The sequence below is a fragment of the Callithrix jacchus genome, chromosome 5 (genome assembly GCF_049354715.1).
Source record: "Callithrix jacchus isolate 240 chromosome 5, calJac240_pri, whole genome shotgun sequence".
Lineage (NCBI taxonomy): Eukaryota > Metazoa > Chordata > Mammalia > Primates > Cebidae > Callithrix > Callithrix jacchus.
This window is the reverse complement of record NC_133506.1, coordinates 97,536,411-97,554,872: the sequence shown is the minus strand read 5'-3', so window position 1 is coordinate 97,554,872 and position 18,462 is coordinate 97,536,411. Positions and strand designations below refer to the sequence as shown.

The 18,462-nt window shown below is 39.0% G+C and overlaps 1 protein-coding gene across 24 annotated transcripts in view; it reads left to right on the top strand.

Annotated features, from left to right (window-relative positions):
• The window catches only part of ACACA (acetyl-CoA carboxylase alpha), a 307,755-nt gene that overhangs the window by 95,664 nt on the left and 193,629 nt on the right, over window positions 1-18,462 (top strand). For 23 of the 24 annotated variants that reach the window (XR_013535729.1, XR_013535730.1, XM_078373749.1 and 20 more), the window contains 2 exons: window positions 15,460-15,592; window positions 17,052-17,190. Coding sequence is in view for 22 of the 24 variants with exons in the window: in XM_078373749.1 (XP_078229875.1) it covers window positions 15,460-15,592; window positions 17,052-17,190 (272 nt within the window). In the remaining 2 variants the exon portion in view is untranslated. Of the gene's footprint in view, window positions 1-374; window positions 513-15,459; window positions 15,593-17,051; window positions 17,191-18,462 lie in introns of those variants that run through there. The other variant, XM_078373750.1, reaches the window with a different exon arrangement.

Sequence of the window (18,462 nt, the reverse complement as noted above, 5' to 3'; positions counted from 1 at the left end):
ATCTTGGCTCACTGCAACCTCCGCCTCCTGGGTTTAAGCGATTCTCCTGCCTCAGCCTCCTGAGTAGCTGGTATTACAGGCACCCGCTACCATGCCTAGGTAATTTTTGTATTTTTAGTAGAGATGGGGTTTTATCATGTTGTCCAGGCTGCTCTCGAACTCCTGATCTCAAGTGATTTGCTTGCCTTGGCCTCTCAAAGTGCTGGGATTACAAGTGTGAGCCACCGTGCTTAGCTAATTTGATACTTTCTTATAAAACTAAACTCTCACCATATGAACCATATGATCTGGCAGCTTCAGTCCTTATTGTATATCCAAGATTTCTCGGCTTGTAAAAGCCCCAATGTAAAACAGTCTCTCACAGTGTGTGTGCTGCAGTATCACTCAGACTGCTTTGCAGTCAAGCTAGCGGATGCATCACTGTCTGCCGGGTAAACTGCTACGTCATCCTTGGTGTTTGGCATGTTACAATGCTGGGATCAGTGTGGGCTTCTAGTTGGATTTTGTGCCAGGTATGTGTCTATGTTGGACACTGTTCTTGGTAGATTAAAATGGGGATGCTTTAAATTTGGAGAAATGAATGTGGCTTTTTATTTCTTGTATTCTAATATTAAAGAAAGATTGTGAGCAGCAGTGTCCATAAAAGATCTATGTAGATCCCTAGCTTTGCTTTTGGACCTGGGTATGCTGTGTTAGTGTTTAGTTGTTGTAGAAACATCCCTTTGGTGAAAGGAAGCGTAAATTTGATTACCGAGTGTGCCTCTTTAGTATATTTTTCTGATATAGTTGAATGCAAAATAGTCTGCCTTATTTTACACTTAGTGCTTTATTTGCATTTTTGAATGCTGAACTTGTATAACAAGTTCTTTTTGTAGACACTTAGATGTGTGTAAAATTGAGCAGCTTCTCATCTGTGGCTACTGTAACTGTCCTGAACAAAGGCTGCAGTGCTCTGTTTTTGAGACAGGTTATTCTGAAGAGACATAAGATAGAAGGGCTCCTCTGTGTCTGCTTGGTTCTTTAAAGGAAAAGTAAACTTGACTAACTTAATGGGCATTGGCACATTGTAGAAGGAATGATGCAAAGTACAGACCAGAGAACAACCAGGACTTCCATTTTATTATTATGGCTGGCTGACATATGTATTTATATGTGACAGGATATATTTTATTACAGCCTGATTGAATTGCTTTCAAGTTTGGGCAGTTTGAGTCTTTACGACTTAAGTTGTCCAGATGCCCTTAAGATCAAGGTTTGTTTGTTGTCATCCTTTATCTTCTCTCTGATTAACTTCTATCTATGCTCCAGGTCATTTGTGTACTTCTGTTTTGGAAGGTTTTTCTGGAAGTTTAATATATTTTCAGCATGGTTGGCATCAGATTGTTTACTAGCTCTATCCAGCATTTTGATGGGAAAATATTTTTTATGGTGCCCGATTAAGGTTAGATATGACTTTGATGTACAGACCTGAGGACTTGTCACAGAAAGGTGTCATTCTATAGATTCTAAGCCTTTAGGGTTTTTTGCCATTGCTTTTTCTCCTAATACATAGAATATCATGAGCATCTACTTAAGTAAAAGCTAAAAACAGGATGATGTTACAATATAACATTCAGCTAATGTTTATTTCTTTAAGAGATCTGTCTGTGACAAATTTGTTTTCACAATAATATATGTGTCTCAGTAAGTAGTCTGTCTAGGCAGGATTTTTCTTCCCTGCTTAAACCAGTTTAGACCTCCAAAGTATTTGTTAGGGTCCCTTTTCCTTTTAAGGGTTTAACCCACATCTTTTCTGTATCCCTTTTGTACCAGCTCCGTTCTTCTTCTCAAGCTTTGGTGCATAAAACCTTAGTTTAGGTGTCTGTATGTACTACTGCTTTGGCCTGAAAATTAGAATTGAGGCTTACACTTGATTCTAAGTTCCCTAGTAGTGGCATGTTTTCTTTCTACTTGCTTTCTTTCCCACCTGACCTGCTTTTCCCCATGTGCAGTCTGATAGTTGGTATTATTTGTTTCGATTGGATCTCAGAAATTACCTATTTAGACCATGCTGTCCTCCTCCCTCTGGATTTCATGACCCCATTATTTTCTTGGCTTAATTATTCATGTAAACTTTGTCTTTTTGCCCTGGGCTTTCCTTGTCATGTCCCCCTGGCAGCCAGGAGAGGCAGTGGATCTTTTCTCCGTTGACTGTCAGAAGAAAGTGACTGTTGTTGAAACATGTTTACTGCAACTGAAGCAGAGCTGCTAAAATCTACTTTCTAGTTACACAAGCTTTTAGATTTCTCCCCGGCTCCTCTCAGTTCCCTTGGGAAATCAACTAATTTTGTGTGTAAGTTATGTGTGTAGAGGAGAGAAGATCCAAAAGGAAGAAAGGTGGGGAAATAGGAAAATTGGGAACAAATTAGACAAAAATACTATAGTTTGAGGCCATCAGGAATATTTTAGTCTGACTGAAGCAGGGCCAAGAAGTAGGCAGAAGGCATAGTATCTCTTGTCCTCCTGGGTTTTAAGCAGCTGCAACAGCGGGAGGAACTGCAGCTTGTGTTTACAAGGCCGAAATCTGAAGAAAAGGCTTCCATTCCTTTGCCATCTTGATATGGAGGGTTCTCCAGGGGAAAATAAGGAAATAAGATATTACATGCTTCAAAGGTAAGTGTTAGGCTACCATATCTGGGTTATATATATATAAACCAGTAAGGTACTAACAGCTAAGACCTGAAATTTATTTGATTTGATAATTTTTTTTCTATCTTTAAAAAATGAAGGCTATTTTGTTTTAAAGAAAATGAATAAAAAGGGGCATATTGGCTCCTGAATTTCTAAACCCTTATTTTACATTGAGAATTTGAATAAAAGATCCCTGAGCCCATGTGTGATTTTATAACTATGGTGAAAACAAGCACCCCATGCAGACCTTGCTGTGCTATTATTTCATGAAAGTAACCTCAGATGTATCAAATGTACTTCCTAGATTTGGCTAGTATTTCCAGTGAAGTCTCTTCAACTGCTGTAAAGGAAGGATATTGGTTCTTTGTAGTATGTAGTTTTACAGAAAACTTTAAAATGTGTGTCTGGGGCTAGGAGAGGTGTCTGCTGTAATTGTTCTGACATGTAGCGAGACTAGAGTTGTTGAGGATGCTGAACTCCTTCACTTTGAGACCTTACTTATTGCCGTTTGAACTCAGGCTGAGGAGAAAATGAGTCAGGCCTTCTTGGGCCTTCTTCAGGCCTCCCTGCAGAGAATTGACATAAAAGACCTCACTGCAGCCTCGAACTCCTGGGCCCAAGTGATTCTCTCACCTCAGCCTCCTAAGTAGCTGGGACTATAGGCATGCACCACCACGCCTGGTCAATTTTTTTTTCTTTTTAAATTTTTTGTAGAGATGAGGTATCACTAGGTTGCCCAGGCTAGTCTCAAACTCCTATACTCAAACAATTCTCCCACCTTGGCCTCCAGAAGTGTTGGGATTACAGGCATAAGCCACTGTGCCTGGCCTCCCTCCAATATCTTTTTTGTTTGTTTGCTTGTTTTTATAATGTAGAGTTTTTATTTTAAAGAAAATTACTGAAAATTCAACTAAATTTAGGCAAAGACAGAAAATAAAAAACACTTGAGTTGGCAAAATCTGTCTTTAGATCATCTTTTCCTTTTCTGTTCCTTTTTCCCCCCAACTACCTCTATAATTGCCCTTTTTTTTTAACCATTTCTTCCACCTTTTGAGAGGGTAACCAAGCAAAACTTCCACTTGAGAGTCAAAGAGGTAAAAAAAGGTAAGTAAAATATAGCTGGATGCAGTGGCATGAATCTGTAGTACCAGCTACTCTGGAGGCTGAGGCCAGAGGATTGCTTGAGCTCAGAAGTTTGAGGCTGCAGGGAGATATGTTCCTGCCACTGCACCCTAGCCTGGTCAACAGTGAGAACCCATCTCTAAAACGTTTTTTTTTTTTCAAAGTAACTGAGGTGTCATATATTATGTATAATCTATGTTGTATATGTGTGTGTGTGTATATGTATAGTATCGAAAATTTTTGTGTATATACATGTGTAAATATATATTTCAAAAATGTATATATAGGGTGGGCATAGTGGTGGCTCATGCCTCTTATCCCAGCCCTTTCCCAGGCCGAGGCAGGTGGATCACCTTAAATCACGAGTTAAAGACCAGCCTGGCCAACATGGTGAAACCTTGCCTCCACTAAAAATAGAAAAATTAGCTGGGTGTGGTGGCAGGCAACTGTAGTCTCATTTACTTGGGAGGCCAAGGCAGAAGAATTGCTTGATCGCCTGAACCCAGGAGGCAGAGGTTGCAATGAGCAGAGATCATGCTATCACACTCCAGTCTGGGTGACAAGAGTGAAACTTTGTCTAGAGAAAAAAAAATTATATATATAATGTGTTTTATATATAACATTGTTTTTATATAAAACCTCATGCCTATACATATAGAAATAAAATATGCAAGTATATATATCTCTTTAAGTATATATTAATATATAATGTCTGAATGTTTGTGTCTCTGCCAAAATTTATATGTTGAGGCCGAGCATGGTGGTTCACACCTATAATCTCAGCACTTTGGGAGGCTGAGACAGGTTGATCACCTGAGGCCAGGAGTTCTAGAGCAGCCTGGGCAACATGGTGAAACTCTGTCTCTACTAAAAATACAAAAATTAGCTGGGCATGGTGGCAGGAGCCTGTAATCCCAGCTACTCGGGTGGTTGAGGCATGAGAATTGGTTGGATCTGGGAGACGGAGGTTGCAGTGAGCTGAGATTGTGCCACTGCACTCCAGTCTGGGCTGGAGTTTTTGTGTAATATATACACACAAAATGTACATATTAAAATCTAATCACCACCATGTCAAGAAGTGAGGCCTTTGGGAGGTGAGTAGGTCATGGGGCAGAGCCCTCATGAATGGGATTAGTACCCTTATAAAATAGTCTCCAAAGATCTGCCTTGCCCCTTCCACCGTGTGAGAACACGGTGAGAATGAGGCAAGTGAGTAGGACCTGGAGGCAGGGAACCTAAGGACTTCCTAGAATTAAATCAAATGAAAACAAACACTTCAGCTATGACAAGAAACATCCTTTTCATTTACATAACATGTACCCTAAATAAATGACTGTAACTTTACTTCATCTTCATTTATACAGGATGTACACCAAGTAACAATAGGAATCTCTAGAGGGTATTTAAACCTGAGAAAATTCTGTAACCAGACCTTTGAGCTACTTGCTTGGGCCAGCACCCAATCTGTAGAGTGTGCTTTAATTTATTTTTTCTTTCTTTCTTTTTTTTTTAAAAAAAAATTTTTTTTTTTTTTTTTTTTTTTTTTTTTGAAACAGAGTCTTGCTCTGTCACCCAGCCTGGAGTGCAGTGGTGCAATTTTGTTTCATAGCAATTCTGCCTCCTGTGTTCAAGCAATTCTCATGCCTCAGCCTCCTGAGTAGCTGTGATTACATGCACCCAACACCCCACCTGGCTAATTTTTGTATTTGTAATAGAGAGGGTGTTTCACCATGTTGGCCAGGCTGGTCTCAAGTTCTTGAATTCATGTTATCTCCCCACCTTTACCTCCCAAAGTGCTGGGATTACAGGCATGAGCCAGTGTGCCTGGCTGTGAGCTTTCATTTTCGATATGTCTCTGCTTTCGTTGCTTTATTCTTTCCTTGCTTTTTTGGTGTGTGTGGTGTTCAATTCTTTGTTCAAAACACCAAGAACTTGGACATCCTCCACTGGTAACATATTTTACCAAGCCAGCCAGGAGGTAGTCCCAAAGTTTGAGATTTATTTTTCTCCTTTGTTTTCCTTGCTCCATACAAGGGAATCTCAATCTCTCTCTCTCTCTTTACCTTTCTAACTTGGGACCCTTACTGGGCAGCACTTAAACACAGAGGCAACTGTAGGTTTCTGGCCAGGGCCACTCTGAAGGACTCTTTTCTATCTTTTCCAGTTGTGGTCACTGATCCCTACATGTGGCACAGCTTGGGCAAACTTGCACATGTTTCAGGCAACTTAAACCTTTTCTCATGCTAAATTCTTCCCTCTCCTACTCTACTGGTTAAGGACAATAGAAACCCACCCAGCCTCCAGTTCCCATCATTTCAGTTCATGGTTATCACTCTAGTGGAACAGGAAGCATGGGAAAGTGTAGCCTTATCAAGTTATTAGGATGCTGGAAGTTGAGGCCTTCATCCAGAGACAAAAGGAAACCTCATAGTAGGTCATCGCCCCTGAAGGGAAAACCTGCAAAGCGGCACCAGTGCCCACCTAAGGTCAGAGACGTCTGACATTCTAAGACTGGACCCCAAAGTGGGATGATCCAGGGATCCTCCATACCTCAACTTTTCCAAAGGGGACACTCTAGGCAGAGTTCTAACATCTAGTATTAAACTCTCCTTAGAATTTTCTCTCGAAGTTGCAGTGCTGTTTGGCCCCAATATTCTTTGGAATCTGGAGTTTGCTGTTGAATGGGAAAGTGGGTTGGAGTTGCATGTATCAAACTGCCATGGAAACTGCTTTATCTGACATTTTGGTGGCCCGTCTTCATTGGATTATCTACTGGGGCAAACAAAGTAAAACCCCCCAAGCTTGTATTGCTATCTCATGGCTTAAGGATCCAAGATAAAAGCCATTGAATCTTCATTTGTGTGCGTCTATATATGTCTAAATGTGTTCATTTATATGTATACTTATGTGTTGTGTCTACCCAAATTGGCTTATAAATAAAAGAGTGCTCATAAATAAGGTTAATAAGTCTAAGCAATTTTCAAGTTCACATGACTTAAGTATAACTTTACTAAACAAGCTGGCTTTAAAACTATTAATGAAATAAAAATAGAAATGCCTTCAGAAGTGTCAGAATACATTTTTGTCTGGATTTGATATTTGTCTTTGCTAAATATTTTGAGATGTCAATGTTTGGCCTAGGAGGTTGTAAAGCTACTAACTTAGCTCAAACAAAATGATCTTGGTTTGTGTGCCTTTTTTTTTTTTTTTCCGACAAATGAGAGTAATTTCATGTTGTTAGCTAAGTCTTGAGTTATTGGCAAAAAAAATACTAATATATTTAACTTTAAGGCTGTTACTTAGGTTTAGGTGAGCAGTTTATGTTCACTGGCTACTAACTTTAAATAATAGTGTCTAATATCTCCTTTTATAGAAGTAATCTAAATAAACTGTTAAAAATGAAGGACGTGAGTTCAGTGAATGGGATAAATGTTTTAGATAAACTTTTTGTGTAAATTAAAATCTTGGCCAGGCACGGTGACTCATTCCTATAATTCCAGCACTTTGGGAAGCCAAGGCAGGTGGATCACTTGAGGTCAGGAGTTTGAGACAGCGTGGTCAGTGTGGCGAAACTCTGTCTCTACTAAAAATACAAAAATTAGCTGGGCATGGTAGTGCATGCCTGTAATCCTAGCTACTTAGGGAGCTGAGGCAGGAGAATTCCTTGAACTTGGGAGGAGGAGGTTGCAGTGAGTCGAGATAGCGCCACTGCACCCCAGCCTGGGTAACAGAACAAGACTCTGTCTCAAAACCAAAAAAAGTTGTAAAGTTATTTTTGATGCTTATTGAATATCTGGGTCAGTTCCAATTAAGAAAGAATTGTGATATAGAGAAATAAATTTCTAAGAATTGTGAAATTGTTCTTATCTATAATGCTTATATCTAATGATTTAGGATTTCTTGCTTTTTAGGGTTTCACTAAAGTTTCAGGTTGCTAAGGATAAGAATTCTAGTTGACATATAATTAGCACACAAAATGTGCCAGAAAATGTTGTGTGATTAGTGAGAAAAATAATAATTTTGTCTAACTCAGAAGTTACCTAAAAGTTAGTTCAAATTACAGATTTGAAAAGGTTATTTTTGAAACAATGTTAAGAAATCAGTAAGTAGTGGAGAAAGATGTGGAGAAATTTGGTTAATTAACATTTTCATAGTTAAAGCTCTTAGTCTTGCTTAAAGCAAAGATAAGTATTGTAAAGAAATAGGTCTGCACTTTGCCAATTTTTTTTATATATAGTTAAGCATGAAGCCGGATTTAGTGTGGAGCCAAATTTCACATACATGTTTGCATTGCTTCATACTGTTTACTGTTTTTGCATGGTTAGTGCCAGCACTAGAGTATTTATAAACTTTTTGTGTAAATTAAAATTTGGCCAGGCACGGTGACTCATGCCTATAATTTCAGCACTTTGGGAAGCCAAATTGGTCATTTGGCTAGAGTGAATTTCTTTTCTTTTCTTTTTTTTTGAGAATGAGTCTTGCTCTGCCACCCAGGCTGGAGTACACTGGTGTGATCTCAGCTCACTGCAACCTCTGCCTCCTGGATTCAAGCGATTCTCCTGCCTCAGCCTCTGGAGTAGCTGGGACTATAGGCGCGCAACACCACACTTAACTACTTTTTGTATTTTTTTTTTTTTTTTAGTAAAGATGTGCCATGTCGGCAAGGCTGGTCTTGAATATCTGGCCTCGAGCCATCCACCCGCCTTGGCCTCCAAAAGTGCCGGATTACAGGTGTGAGCCATGCTCGCTCCCAGCCTTTCCTGTACTCTTTATCCTTTTTTATTCTCTTCTTTTCATTTTGAAATCTTTCAGGATGGCGTAAAGAAAAATGCTTGTGTTTAAAGTCTTATCTTTCTTTTAACTTGCTTATAGAATGCCTTTTTTTGGTTAACTTCTTGCTTTCCCTTGAGAGGACTTTTTATACTTTGACTTATTCAGAAAGTTCCAAGGGGAATCAAAGCTTGTTTTTCTCAAGATGCTTTGAGAATGTCAAAGCAGCATGATGGCAGCAGGGGTAAACCTTGAAAGTCTATCAATATATAGTCTAATTGCTGAATTCTCTTTAAGTAGTAAGTTTAGTGTTTGCCTCTCTTTGCATTACTTAGCAAGTTGAAACTATATTCACAAAATAAAATCATACAAATTTGCATGATGTTATACAGTTATACAGAGCTTTACAAATGCTCGTTTCACCTTCTTTAAAATTACCTATTATTTTTCAGTCCATTGAATAGATAATACATTTCCTTAAAAGTAGTTCAACTTGCTTATTAGATACAAACCACATTTTTAATCGAATATATGAAATTCATCCTACATTTTGCACATTAAAAAATTATTTCTTAGAGCAGTCAAATTAACATTCCAGTATCTTCACATTTTTACAGTTTAAATGAAAAAAAAATTTTACAGTTTCAAAAAAAAATTCTCCTGAAAGGCAAATACTCTTCCCTTTTCTTCATGTTTCATTTTATCTTAATTTTTTGATTACTTTAAGACTATATTTATTTAGTATATGTCCTCTCAGATTAGTATAATCATATCAGTCATTTATTTAATAACATTATCAGGCATTCTTTCAGTTCTTGAGAGAATTGAGATTTGTAACGGTTAGTATGGCTGGAATGTATTTGGGGCTTATATATAAACATTGGAAGACATGGTCAGCAAAGATCTAAGAAATTTGTTCTCCATCAACTGTTTCCAAACCACTGCCCCTGGGCTGCATACAGCCCAAGACAGCTTTGAATGAGGCCCAATACAAATTCATAAACTTTCTTAAAACATGAATTATTATTATTATTTTTTGGCTTATCAGCTATCATTAGTGTTAGTGTATTTTATATGTGGCCCAAGACAATTCTTCCAATGTAGCCCAGGGAAGCCAAAAGATTGTATACCCCTGCTCTAAAAACGTAATTCTTTACATGAATATACAGTGAGTAATTAACTGTGACCATATTCAATACAGAGTAACTTAAGGCAGTACTGTAGGGGATCAAGTTCAAGGGCTTGGAGTTGGAAAGGTTGGATTCAGATCTGTTTCGTCACCTCTGGCTGTGTGAATGATCATTGGCAAGTTACCTAATCCCTCTGAGCCTCACTTTTCTCATTTGTAAAATGTTGCTTAAACAGCATTATTGTCAGGATTAATATGCCTTGCATGTAAAGAGCTTAGCATAGTATCTGTCCCATAGCGAGTACTCAGAAATGGTAGTTATTTTGTGTAGTTGTCAATAATTAATAAGTAATCATCATCACCATTCAAAAATGTTTGAGCACGCCGGGTGTGGTGGCTACCACTTGTAATCTCAGCATTTTGGGAGGCTGAGGTGGGTGGATCACTTGAGACCAGGATTTTGAGACTGGCCTAGCCAACATGGTGAAACCTAATTTGTACTAAAAATAGAAAAAATTGGTTGAGTGTGGTGGCATGTGCCTGTAATTCCAGCTATTCGGGAGTCTGAGGCACGAGAATCGCTTGAACCTGGGAGGCAGAGGTTGCAGTGAGCTGAGATTGTGCCACTGCACTCCAGCCTGGGTGACAGGGTAAGACTCTGTCTTAAAAAAGGAAAAAAAAAAACCCCAAAGATGTTTGAGCAGCTTCTGTTTGTTCCAGGTACCCTTTGGAGCTGGAGATAAAACAATAAATAAGAATCTCTGATCTAAAGGGATGAATAAAAATATCTGACCTTAAGTAACACACACTCTTTCTTTATCAGGGAAAACAGATATGTTAAACTCATGTAACAGTCCAGTGTGATTAGGAGGAAAGATGTAAGTGCAAGTTCTGGTGTGACACAGGGGAAGCTCAGTTACCTACCACCTTAAGGGTTGGAGCTGGAAGGATCAGTATCAGCAAAGGCTCACTGGGAGTACTGACAGGTTAATTGCATTTAGTGGAATGAATTGGACTGGTACTGACAAAAATGTTATAATGCAGTGGTGGATTCCTGTTGTTGAGAAAGCCAAGTTGTGATAGAGTAGATTTTATTTCTGCTGGAAAGCACATGATATTGGTTAGGTATCTAAATGTATATAGGGGTAATGGAGAAACAGAAATTTCTAAGAAGATCAGTCCTCAGATAGTTTGTATTTTGATTGACATTTGTATCCTCAGATTTTTAAATACTTGTGGGATCCGAAGTGGAGGTGCCTAGAGGGTTGAAGGTAATGAGGACGAATGAAGAAATGTTTGATTGTGCCATACCTATAGTTGCTGATTTTCAAGATGTGGGTACTTCCTTAGCCTTATTCTCTGTGTTGCCTTTCCATATCATTAGTAATAGTTCTTTAAAAGCCAGCTTTATTGAGGAATAATTTACAGTCAAATGGACCTGTTTTATGTGGACAGTGAAATGATTTTTTTTTTTTTGAGATGGAGTTTCACTCTCTCGCCTACGCTGGAGTGCAGATGTGTGATCTCAGCTCACTGCAACCTCTGCCTCCTGGGTTGAAGCGATTCTTCTGCCTTAGCACCCAAGTAGCTGGGACTATAAGTGCGCATCACCATGCCTGGCTAATTTTTGTAATTTTAGTAAAGACAGGGTTTCACCATATTGGTCAGGCTGGTCTCAAACTCCTGACCTCAGGTGATCCACCCACTTTGGCCTCTCAAAGTGCTGGGACTACAGGCATGAGCCACCATGCCCTGCAGTTAAATGAGTTTAGGGTTTTAAAGTCAGGTTTGTTGAGGTATAATGTATGTACAATAAGGTTTATCTCCTTTTTTTTTGGTGGCAGGGTCTCACTCTGTCACCCAGGCTGGAGTGCAGTGGTGTGATCATAGCTCACTGCAGCCTAGTCCTCCCTGGCTCAAGTGATCTCCCAGCTCAGCCTCCCAAATAGCTGGGATTACAAGCGTGTGCCACCAAGCCCAGCTAATTTTTTGATTTTTTGTACTGAAGAGATCTCTCTGTGTTGCCCAGGCTGGTCGTGAACTCCTGGGCTCAAGCGATCCTCCTGCCTCACCCTCCTAAAGTGCTGGTATTAAAAATGTGGACCACTGTACCAGGCCAAGTTCACCTTTTAAAGTTATGTATTTTGATGGTTTTAACACATACATCTACCTTTGTAACCATTACTACAAGATCAAGATACAGAATGTTTCCATCATTCCCATACCCCTTTGCAGTCAGTTCCCACAGCCCCAGCCCACTGATCAGTGTTCTGCACTATAGATTAGGTATCATTGTCAGAAAAGTGGAGTCATGGTATACACTTTTTTTGTGTTTGGTTTCCTTCTCTGAATGTGATGTTTTTGAGATTCATTCATGTTATTGCTCAGTCTGATACACTGATACTGATAATGATCCATGGATTTGGGGCCCAAAGGAAATAGGTTCATGACAAAGTTAAGGACAGGAAGATAATTTTTATTTATTTAAAAATATGTGTAATAATAAAAAAATTAAAAAGAATATATGAAGGAAAAATTAATTGAAAAAAAACTAAACAAAACATGTATCCTGGTGCTGTTTTCAGACCTCATTTGTTTATTATCATTAGATATGTTGCATAGTATAATTGGAAGAACATTGAAATGACCATGAAACATGGTTTTCTGGTCTATCTACGCTACAGACTTTTTTTGTGATCTTAGACAAATCATTCTACTTGTGGGCCTCTTTTTCTATATGGTCCTTCTTAACTTTAAAGTTCCAGTCCAGATGCAGCATAACTAAAGACCTGGATAGAAAAGGATGAAGAAAATTTTATTAGATTGAGCAGCTTGAAATGTCAATCTCTAAGAAGGGTACAGAGCATTTTAGATGAGTGCCAACAGCAGAGTACATAACCTTTGTTATGGTTGTCCTTTAGTAGGCAAAGTAGCTGCTAGACTCTGAACTATTCCTTCTTTTTTGTTTTTTAAGATGGAATCTTGCTCTTTCACCTAGGCTGTTGTGCAGTGGCTTGATCTCTGCTCACTGCAACCTCTGCCTCCTGGATTCAAGCAATTCTCCCACCTCGGTCTCCTGAGTAGCTGGACGTTTAACCATACCTGGCTAATTTTTATTTAATTAATTAATTAATTTATTTATTTTAAGTGGAGATAGGGTTTCACTATGTTGGCCAAGCTGGTCTCGAACTCCTGACCTCAAGTGATCTGCCTGCCTTGGCCTCCCAAAGTGCTGGGATTACAGGTGTGATCCCAGCCTTGTCCCTTCTTGTTATGCTCCTGTGGTGGTTTTGCAAGTTAAGAGCCACACTAAGTCATGTGAGGTATAGGGAAAATGCCCACTAATTGAGTTTTATGTATATAGACACTCAGAGAAGAAAGAAAGAAAGATTGGTCTTATTTATATATGTATATGTAAAACACCGTATGTGCACAGAAAGCTAGATGGTATGCTGCATATGGGAAGATTTTAATCATACTTTCTTATTTTGAAAAGATAACTTACTGCAGCGTCAAGGTTAAATTGTAGCGGAAAGGAAGAAAAGATGGGACTAGAAAAAGAAAATAGTTGTCTATCAAACAGTGTACAAAGGAGCTTATATCCACTATCATATTTAATTGTCTGAACACTCTTTTGGAGGGTCTATCAGTCAAGGTGCAGTCACCAGGAAGAGAAATTGCACTAGGTGTTATTAACAGAGAACATTCACTAGTGAGAATTGCTTTCTTGAGTGTTGGAAGAATAAAAGAACAACAGCAAAAAAAGGCATGCTAAGATACCCCAGAGTTAATAACTAGAAGAAGTAGCTATCACCCCTAAGGCTGGGAGAACAAAAGGGAAGAGGTAGTGTTACCAGAACCTAGGAGTTTGTTAGAGGTCCTCTGGGGACTGGTGCCTGGACCTCTGGCCATAAGCTTTGAGTAGCTCGTACTCAGATCCTTGAGGAGGCCTGGCTTGACAGGTGATTGGTAGGCCCAGGCAGTGTTGTCCAGAGGATGAGTGATTATGGCAAGGTTGATATTCTGACTGCCAAAGAGCCACAACCCACTGCTACTGGTACCTCTATGGCTTTTTACCAGACTGTTGAAAGAAGCTAGAGACTGGAATTAAGTCTCTTATTGCTGGAGCAATGCTGATAACAGCTGGGAAATAGGAAGGAAGGCCCTTTTCTTACCTTTCTGCCTTCCGGTTTGATGAACAGAACAGGAAGGAGCTAGCAAGGAGTCTTGGAAATGAAGTTTGCAAATCTTGGCCCCATTGTCACAGAGCAGAGCATAAAAGGGTAGGCTTGGAGCTGAAAGACAATAGGTAAATAACTGGGACAGTGAATATTATGCATATTTTACGAAGAGAACACTGAAGCTGAAAAGGTTGAATTATTTGCAAAAGATCATTTAAGTGAAGTGATCTGGAATGTAAACCCAGGCCTGTGCTGTTTCCACTATTGTATATTGTCTAATCCAAAGTGCCATTGGTTATTAGAAACACTATTATTTTATGTACCACTAATGAAAAAATGCAGTACTGCTGGCCAGGCATAGTAGCTCACGCCTGTAACTGCCAGCATTTTGGGAGGCTGAGTTAGATGGATCACCTGAGGTCAGGAGTTCGAGACCAGCCTGGTTAACCCTGTCTTTACTAAAAATACAAAAATTAGCCAGGTGTGGTGGTACATGCCTGTAGTCCCAGCTACTCTGGAGACTGAGGCAGGAGAATTGCTTGAACTTGGGAGGCGGAGGTTGCAATGAGCCGAGATCCCACCAGTATACTCTAGCCTGGGCAACAGAGTGAGACTCTGTCTTAAAACAACAACAACAAAAGCAGTACTGCCAATTTAATATGGCATCAATTGTAAAATACATACCAATTTTAGAGATTTTTTTTTTTTTTGAGACACCCACCATCTCACTCTGTCACCCAGGCTGGAGTACAGTGGCATGATTATGGCTCACTGCAGCCTTGACCACCCGTGCCCAAGCAATTCACCTTCTTTAGCCCCCCAGGTAACTGGGGCTACAAGCCCACAACACCATGAGAGCTAATTTTTGTATTTTTAGTAGAGACAGGTTTTCGCCATGTTGCCCAGGTTGGTCTCGAATTCCTGGGCTCAAGCCATCCTCCCATTTTGGCTTTCAAAAGTGCTGGGGTTATGGACATGAGCCACTGTACCTGGCCTCAGATTTTTTTTTAAGTGAAAAGAAAACAAGTAGCACCTTAAAATTGATTAAATATGGCATTATGCTGCCTTTTAAGTAATTTTGTTTTGGAGCTGTTGATTTTGAAATACCTAAGGGATACTCAGGTAAAATATTTAGTAGGCAGTTTTAAAATGTGGAGTTATGGCTCATAAGAAAGATGGAAGCCAGAGATACAGAGGTGAAGGTCATCTGCACATCGGGATCGGGATCCAGAAACAACCTTGCTAACTTTTGGTTTTTGACTTTAATAGTCTCTGAGTCTGTTATTTGTACCTTCTTATTTCATTCTGTCCTTTGCCTATCTCTTTGCGACGACAACTGTTGGTAAACTTTGTTGTGTTTTATTATTCAGGAACACTTTTTTTCCCCTTAAATTTCCACAAGCAAGAATCGTTTTCTTTTCTCTCTTGTATTTGAAAAATATGTGACCTGCCAGCATGCTGTCTTCACAAGGGTGCAATTGTGAAAGTACTGTTGTGGGTATGGTAGTGAAAAGCAGGTCTCCAGAAAATACAGATGGTGTGAAGAAATCCTATCTATAGATTTTCATGACTTCTCTATTTCTAAAGGTCCAGCATGTCTGGCTTGCACCTAGTAAAGCAGGGCCGAGACCGAAAGAAAATAGATTCTCAACGAGATTTCACTGTGGCTTCTCCAGCAGAATTTGTTACCCGCTTTGGGGGAAATAAAGTGATTGAGAAGGTAAGTTGTAACTTGCTGAATTATTTTGTCAAAAGCACATAAGGTTTAATGCCTGCCTAGATTTGTTATCTAGATTTGCTCCCAGTTGATATTTAGATTCTTAGAGGCTTTGCCTCTATGTCAGTTACCCTTTCTGCCTCCTTAGCATCCTGTTAATATAAGTTCACTATTTTTCTGTAATATGTATTTACCATGGATAATTTAGTCATAGCTAATTAAGGAGTTGAAATAGTGCTTATAAAGTTATTTCTGAGTCCTAGCAACTTGGGAGGCTGAAACAGAAGGGTTTCTTGAGCCTGGGAGTTCAAGGTTGCAGTGAGCTATGGATTGTGCCACTGCGCTCTAACCTGGGCAACAGAGAGAGACCCTGTCTCAAAACAAAAAAAAAGTTATTTTTGAAAGATCTTGTGAGGGTGGGACTGCACTGATCCAACAGGGGATGAGGAATTGATTAACTTGTAGCGTCCTGGTGGAGAGATAATGTACCACAGCATTGGTTTGAGAGCTAAGGGACTAGAGAGAGTTTCAGAAGAGAAGGCTTAGAGTTTGATACAGTGTGACTTACTGGGTTCCACCAGGTATTTGAGATGTTTAAAGGGAATATACCACATGATATACTTAGAGATTCCAGGTATTTTGAAATGTAATTCTGTGTTACTTTTATCTAAACCATGTCAGAGCTGAGAGGATGACTTGGTTGAAATAGCTTCCAGTGATTAAAAGATTAAAGAATGGGGACCTATATTTCTACTCCTAAAAGTATTACTTCAGCAGCATCCTTTTATTAGTCTTCCAATAAAGATAGATTATGTGTCTATTAGTCTGTGTTATCCTCAGAGGCATGACTGCAAGACAGGTAAGGAGATGAAAGGTTTGTTTACAGAAAGTCTCAGGATTATTTGATTTTTCTACAACAGTGACCATTCTTTCTGAGGTATTCTCTACAATTCTAAGGCATTGGAGTTCATTATTTTGGAGAAAAGTGACTAATACCAGGGTTTTTAAACATGTTCAGTGCTTGGTATCTCATTTCATGGCAACAGGGAATAGTGCATGGCCTTGTACTGGTTGGCCTTCCCTGATTCCTCATTTCATAATACATCATCCCTCTGAATTTAATTTTCTTCTGTTCCCTAGTAATTGATATTGTAGTATGGTAGAATAATTCATAAACTCACAGGATTTGAGCAATTGTGACTTTTCCCTCAAAATAAATGAAGTTAGAAAGGAGTGTATTTTAGCTGGCACATACTCAAGTATTTGCTTAGCTAACATTTTAAGATATTGCTTGGCGTGGAGAAGTCAGTTCCTAACAGTCTGGACCAGTAACAAGAATTCTTGGTTGAAAATAGGACTTTAACACAGAAAGATAGATCTACAAAAATTTTTTCATCTCTTTTCCTCTGTAATTGCTTTTTTCTGCCCTTTCCTCCCATTCCCATCTCCTTCCGCCTCCCAGGTTCTTATTGCTAACAACGGCATTGCAGCAGTGAAATGCATGCGGTCTATCCGTAGGTGGTCTTATGAAATGTTTCGAAATGAACGTGCAATTCGATTTGTTGTTATGGTCACACCTGAAGACCTTAAAGCCAATGCAGGTGAGTTATTAAATGCATTATGAAAACATCACTCTGAAAACTAAAATCTGGAATAGCATAGTCTTTACGTAGGAGATCGTTAACTTGGGATTCCCAAACACAGGACTTCCAAATAAAATCCTTTTAAAATAATTTCTGCTGAAAATGTGTCAGTAATAGGCATATAAATGTGATTGCACGATAGTTAACCTCAATACAAATTCCTTTGTTCTAGGGCTAAATAGGAAGAAATTTAATGAAGTGTTGATTTGGGCTTTCAAGTGTATGCCTTTTTCAGTGTTTAAGTATTTGTTATGCCACATTCTTTGGAATATGTAAGTAGAAAGATTTAGAAGGAAATGTTTTCCTTATGAGTTATATTGAATTATAGAAAAACTCTGGCCTGAGATTTTTTTTTCCTTCTCCTGAGGGAGAGAGCTCTTGGGACTGAAGTGTGTTTCACTCTGTAAATTCTTCTACATATTCTTTTTACTCAGATAGTTCTCTGTCTGATAGTTGTAGATAAAGACTATTGGTATAGCTGAAAGATGTGAGTAGTCTTTCTTCTCCATACTTTTTAAAATTTTTTTATTTTATAGCCATGTGTTGTCACTACTAAGGTATAATCTCTTAAGGTAGAGTACCCACAGATAATGTGAAGAGCTATCTTTTTTTTTTTTTTTTTAAATTAAGACGGAGTTTTGCTCTTGTTGCTCAGGCTGGAATGCAGTGATGCATTCTCGGCTCACTGCAACCTCTGACTCCTGGGTTCAAGCAATTCTCCTGCCTCAGCCTCCCGAGTAGCTGGGATTACAGGCATGCACCACCATGCCCATCTAATTTTGTATTTTTAGTAGAGACAGGGTTTCTCCATGTTGGTCAGGCTGGTTTTGTACTCCCAACCTCAGGTTATCCACCTGCCTCAGCCTCCCAAAGTGCTGGGATTACAGGCGTGAACCACTGTGCCTGGCCGAAGAGCTATCGTTTTTTACATTTTCTTTACCTTTTACTACTGGGAAGCTGCCAAAAAAAAAAAAAAAAAAAAAAAGAGTTGTTCTTTTATACTTCAGTCTGTATATGTTCTTTCTTTGTTGAGACAATGATATTATGATTATTCCTAGGAAAGAAAGGTTATTATATCATTTTATTTAGAAATACAGAAGTCACCAATTTATTAGAAAGCAAATATTATATATTGCCATTCTTGGATTGCTATAAAGAAATACCTGAGTCTGGGTAACTTGTAAAGAAAAGAGGTTTAATTGGCTTACAATTCTGTAGGCTTTACAGGAA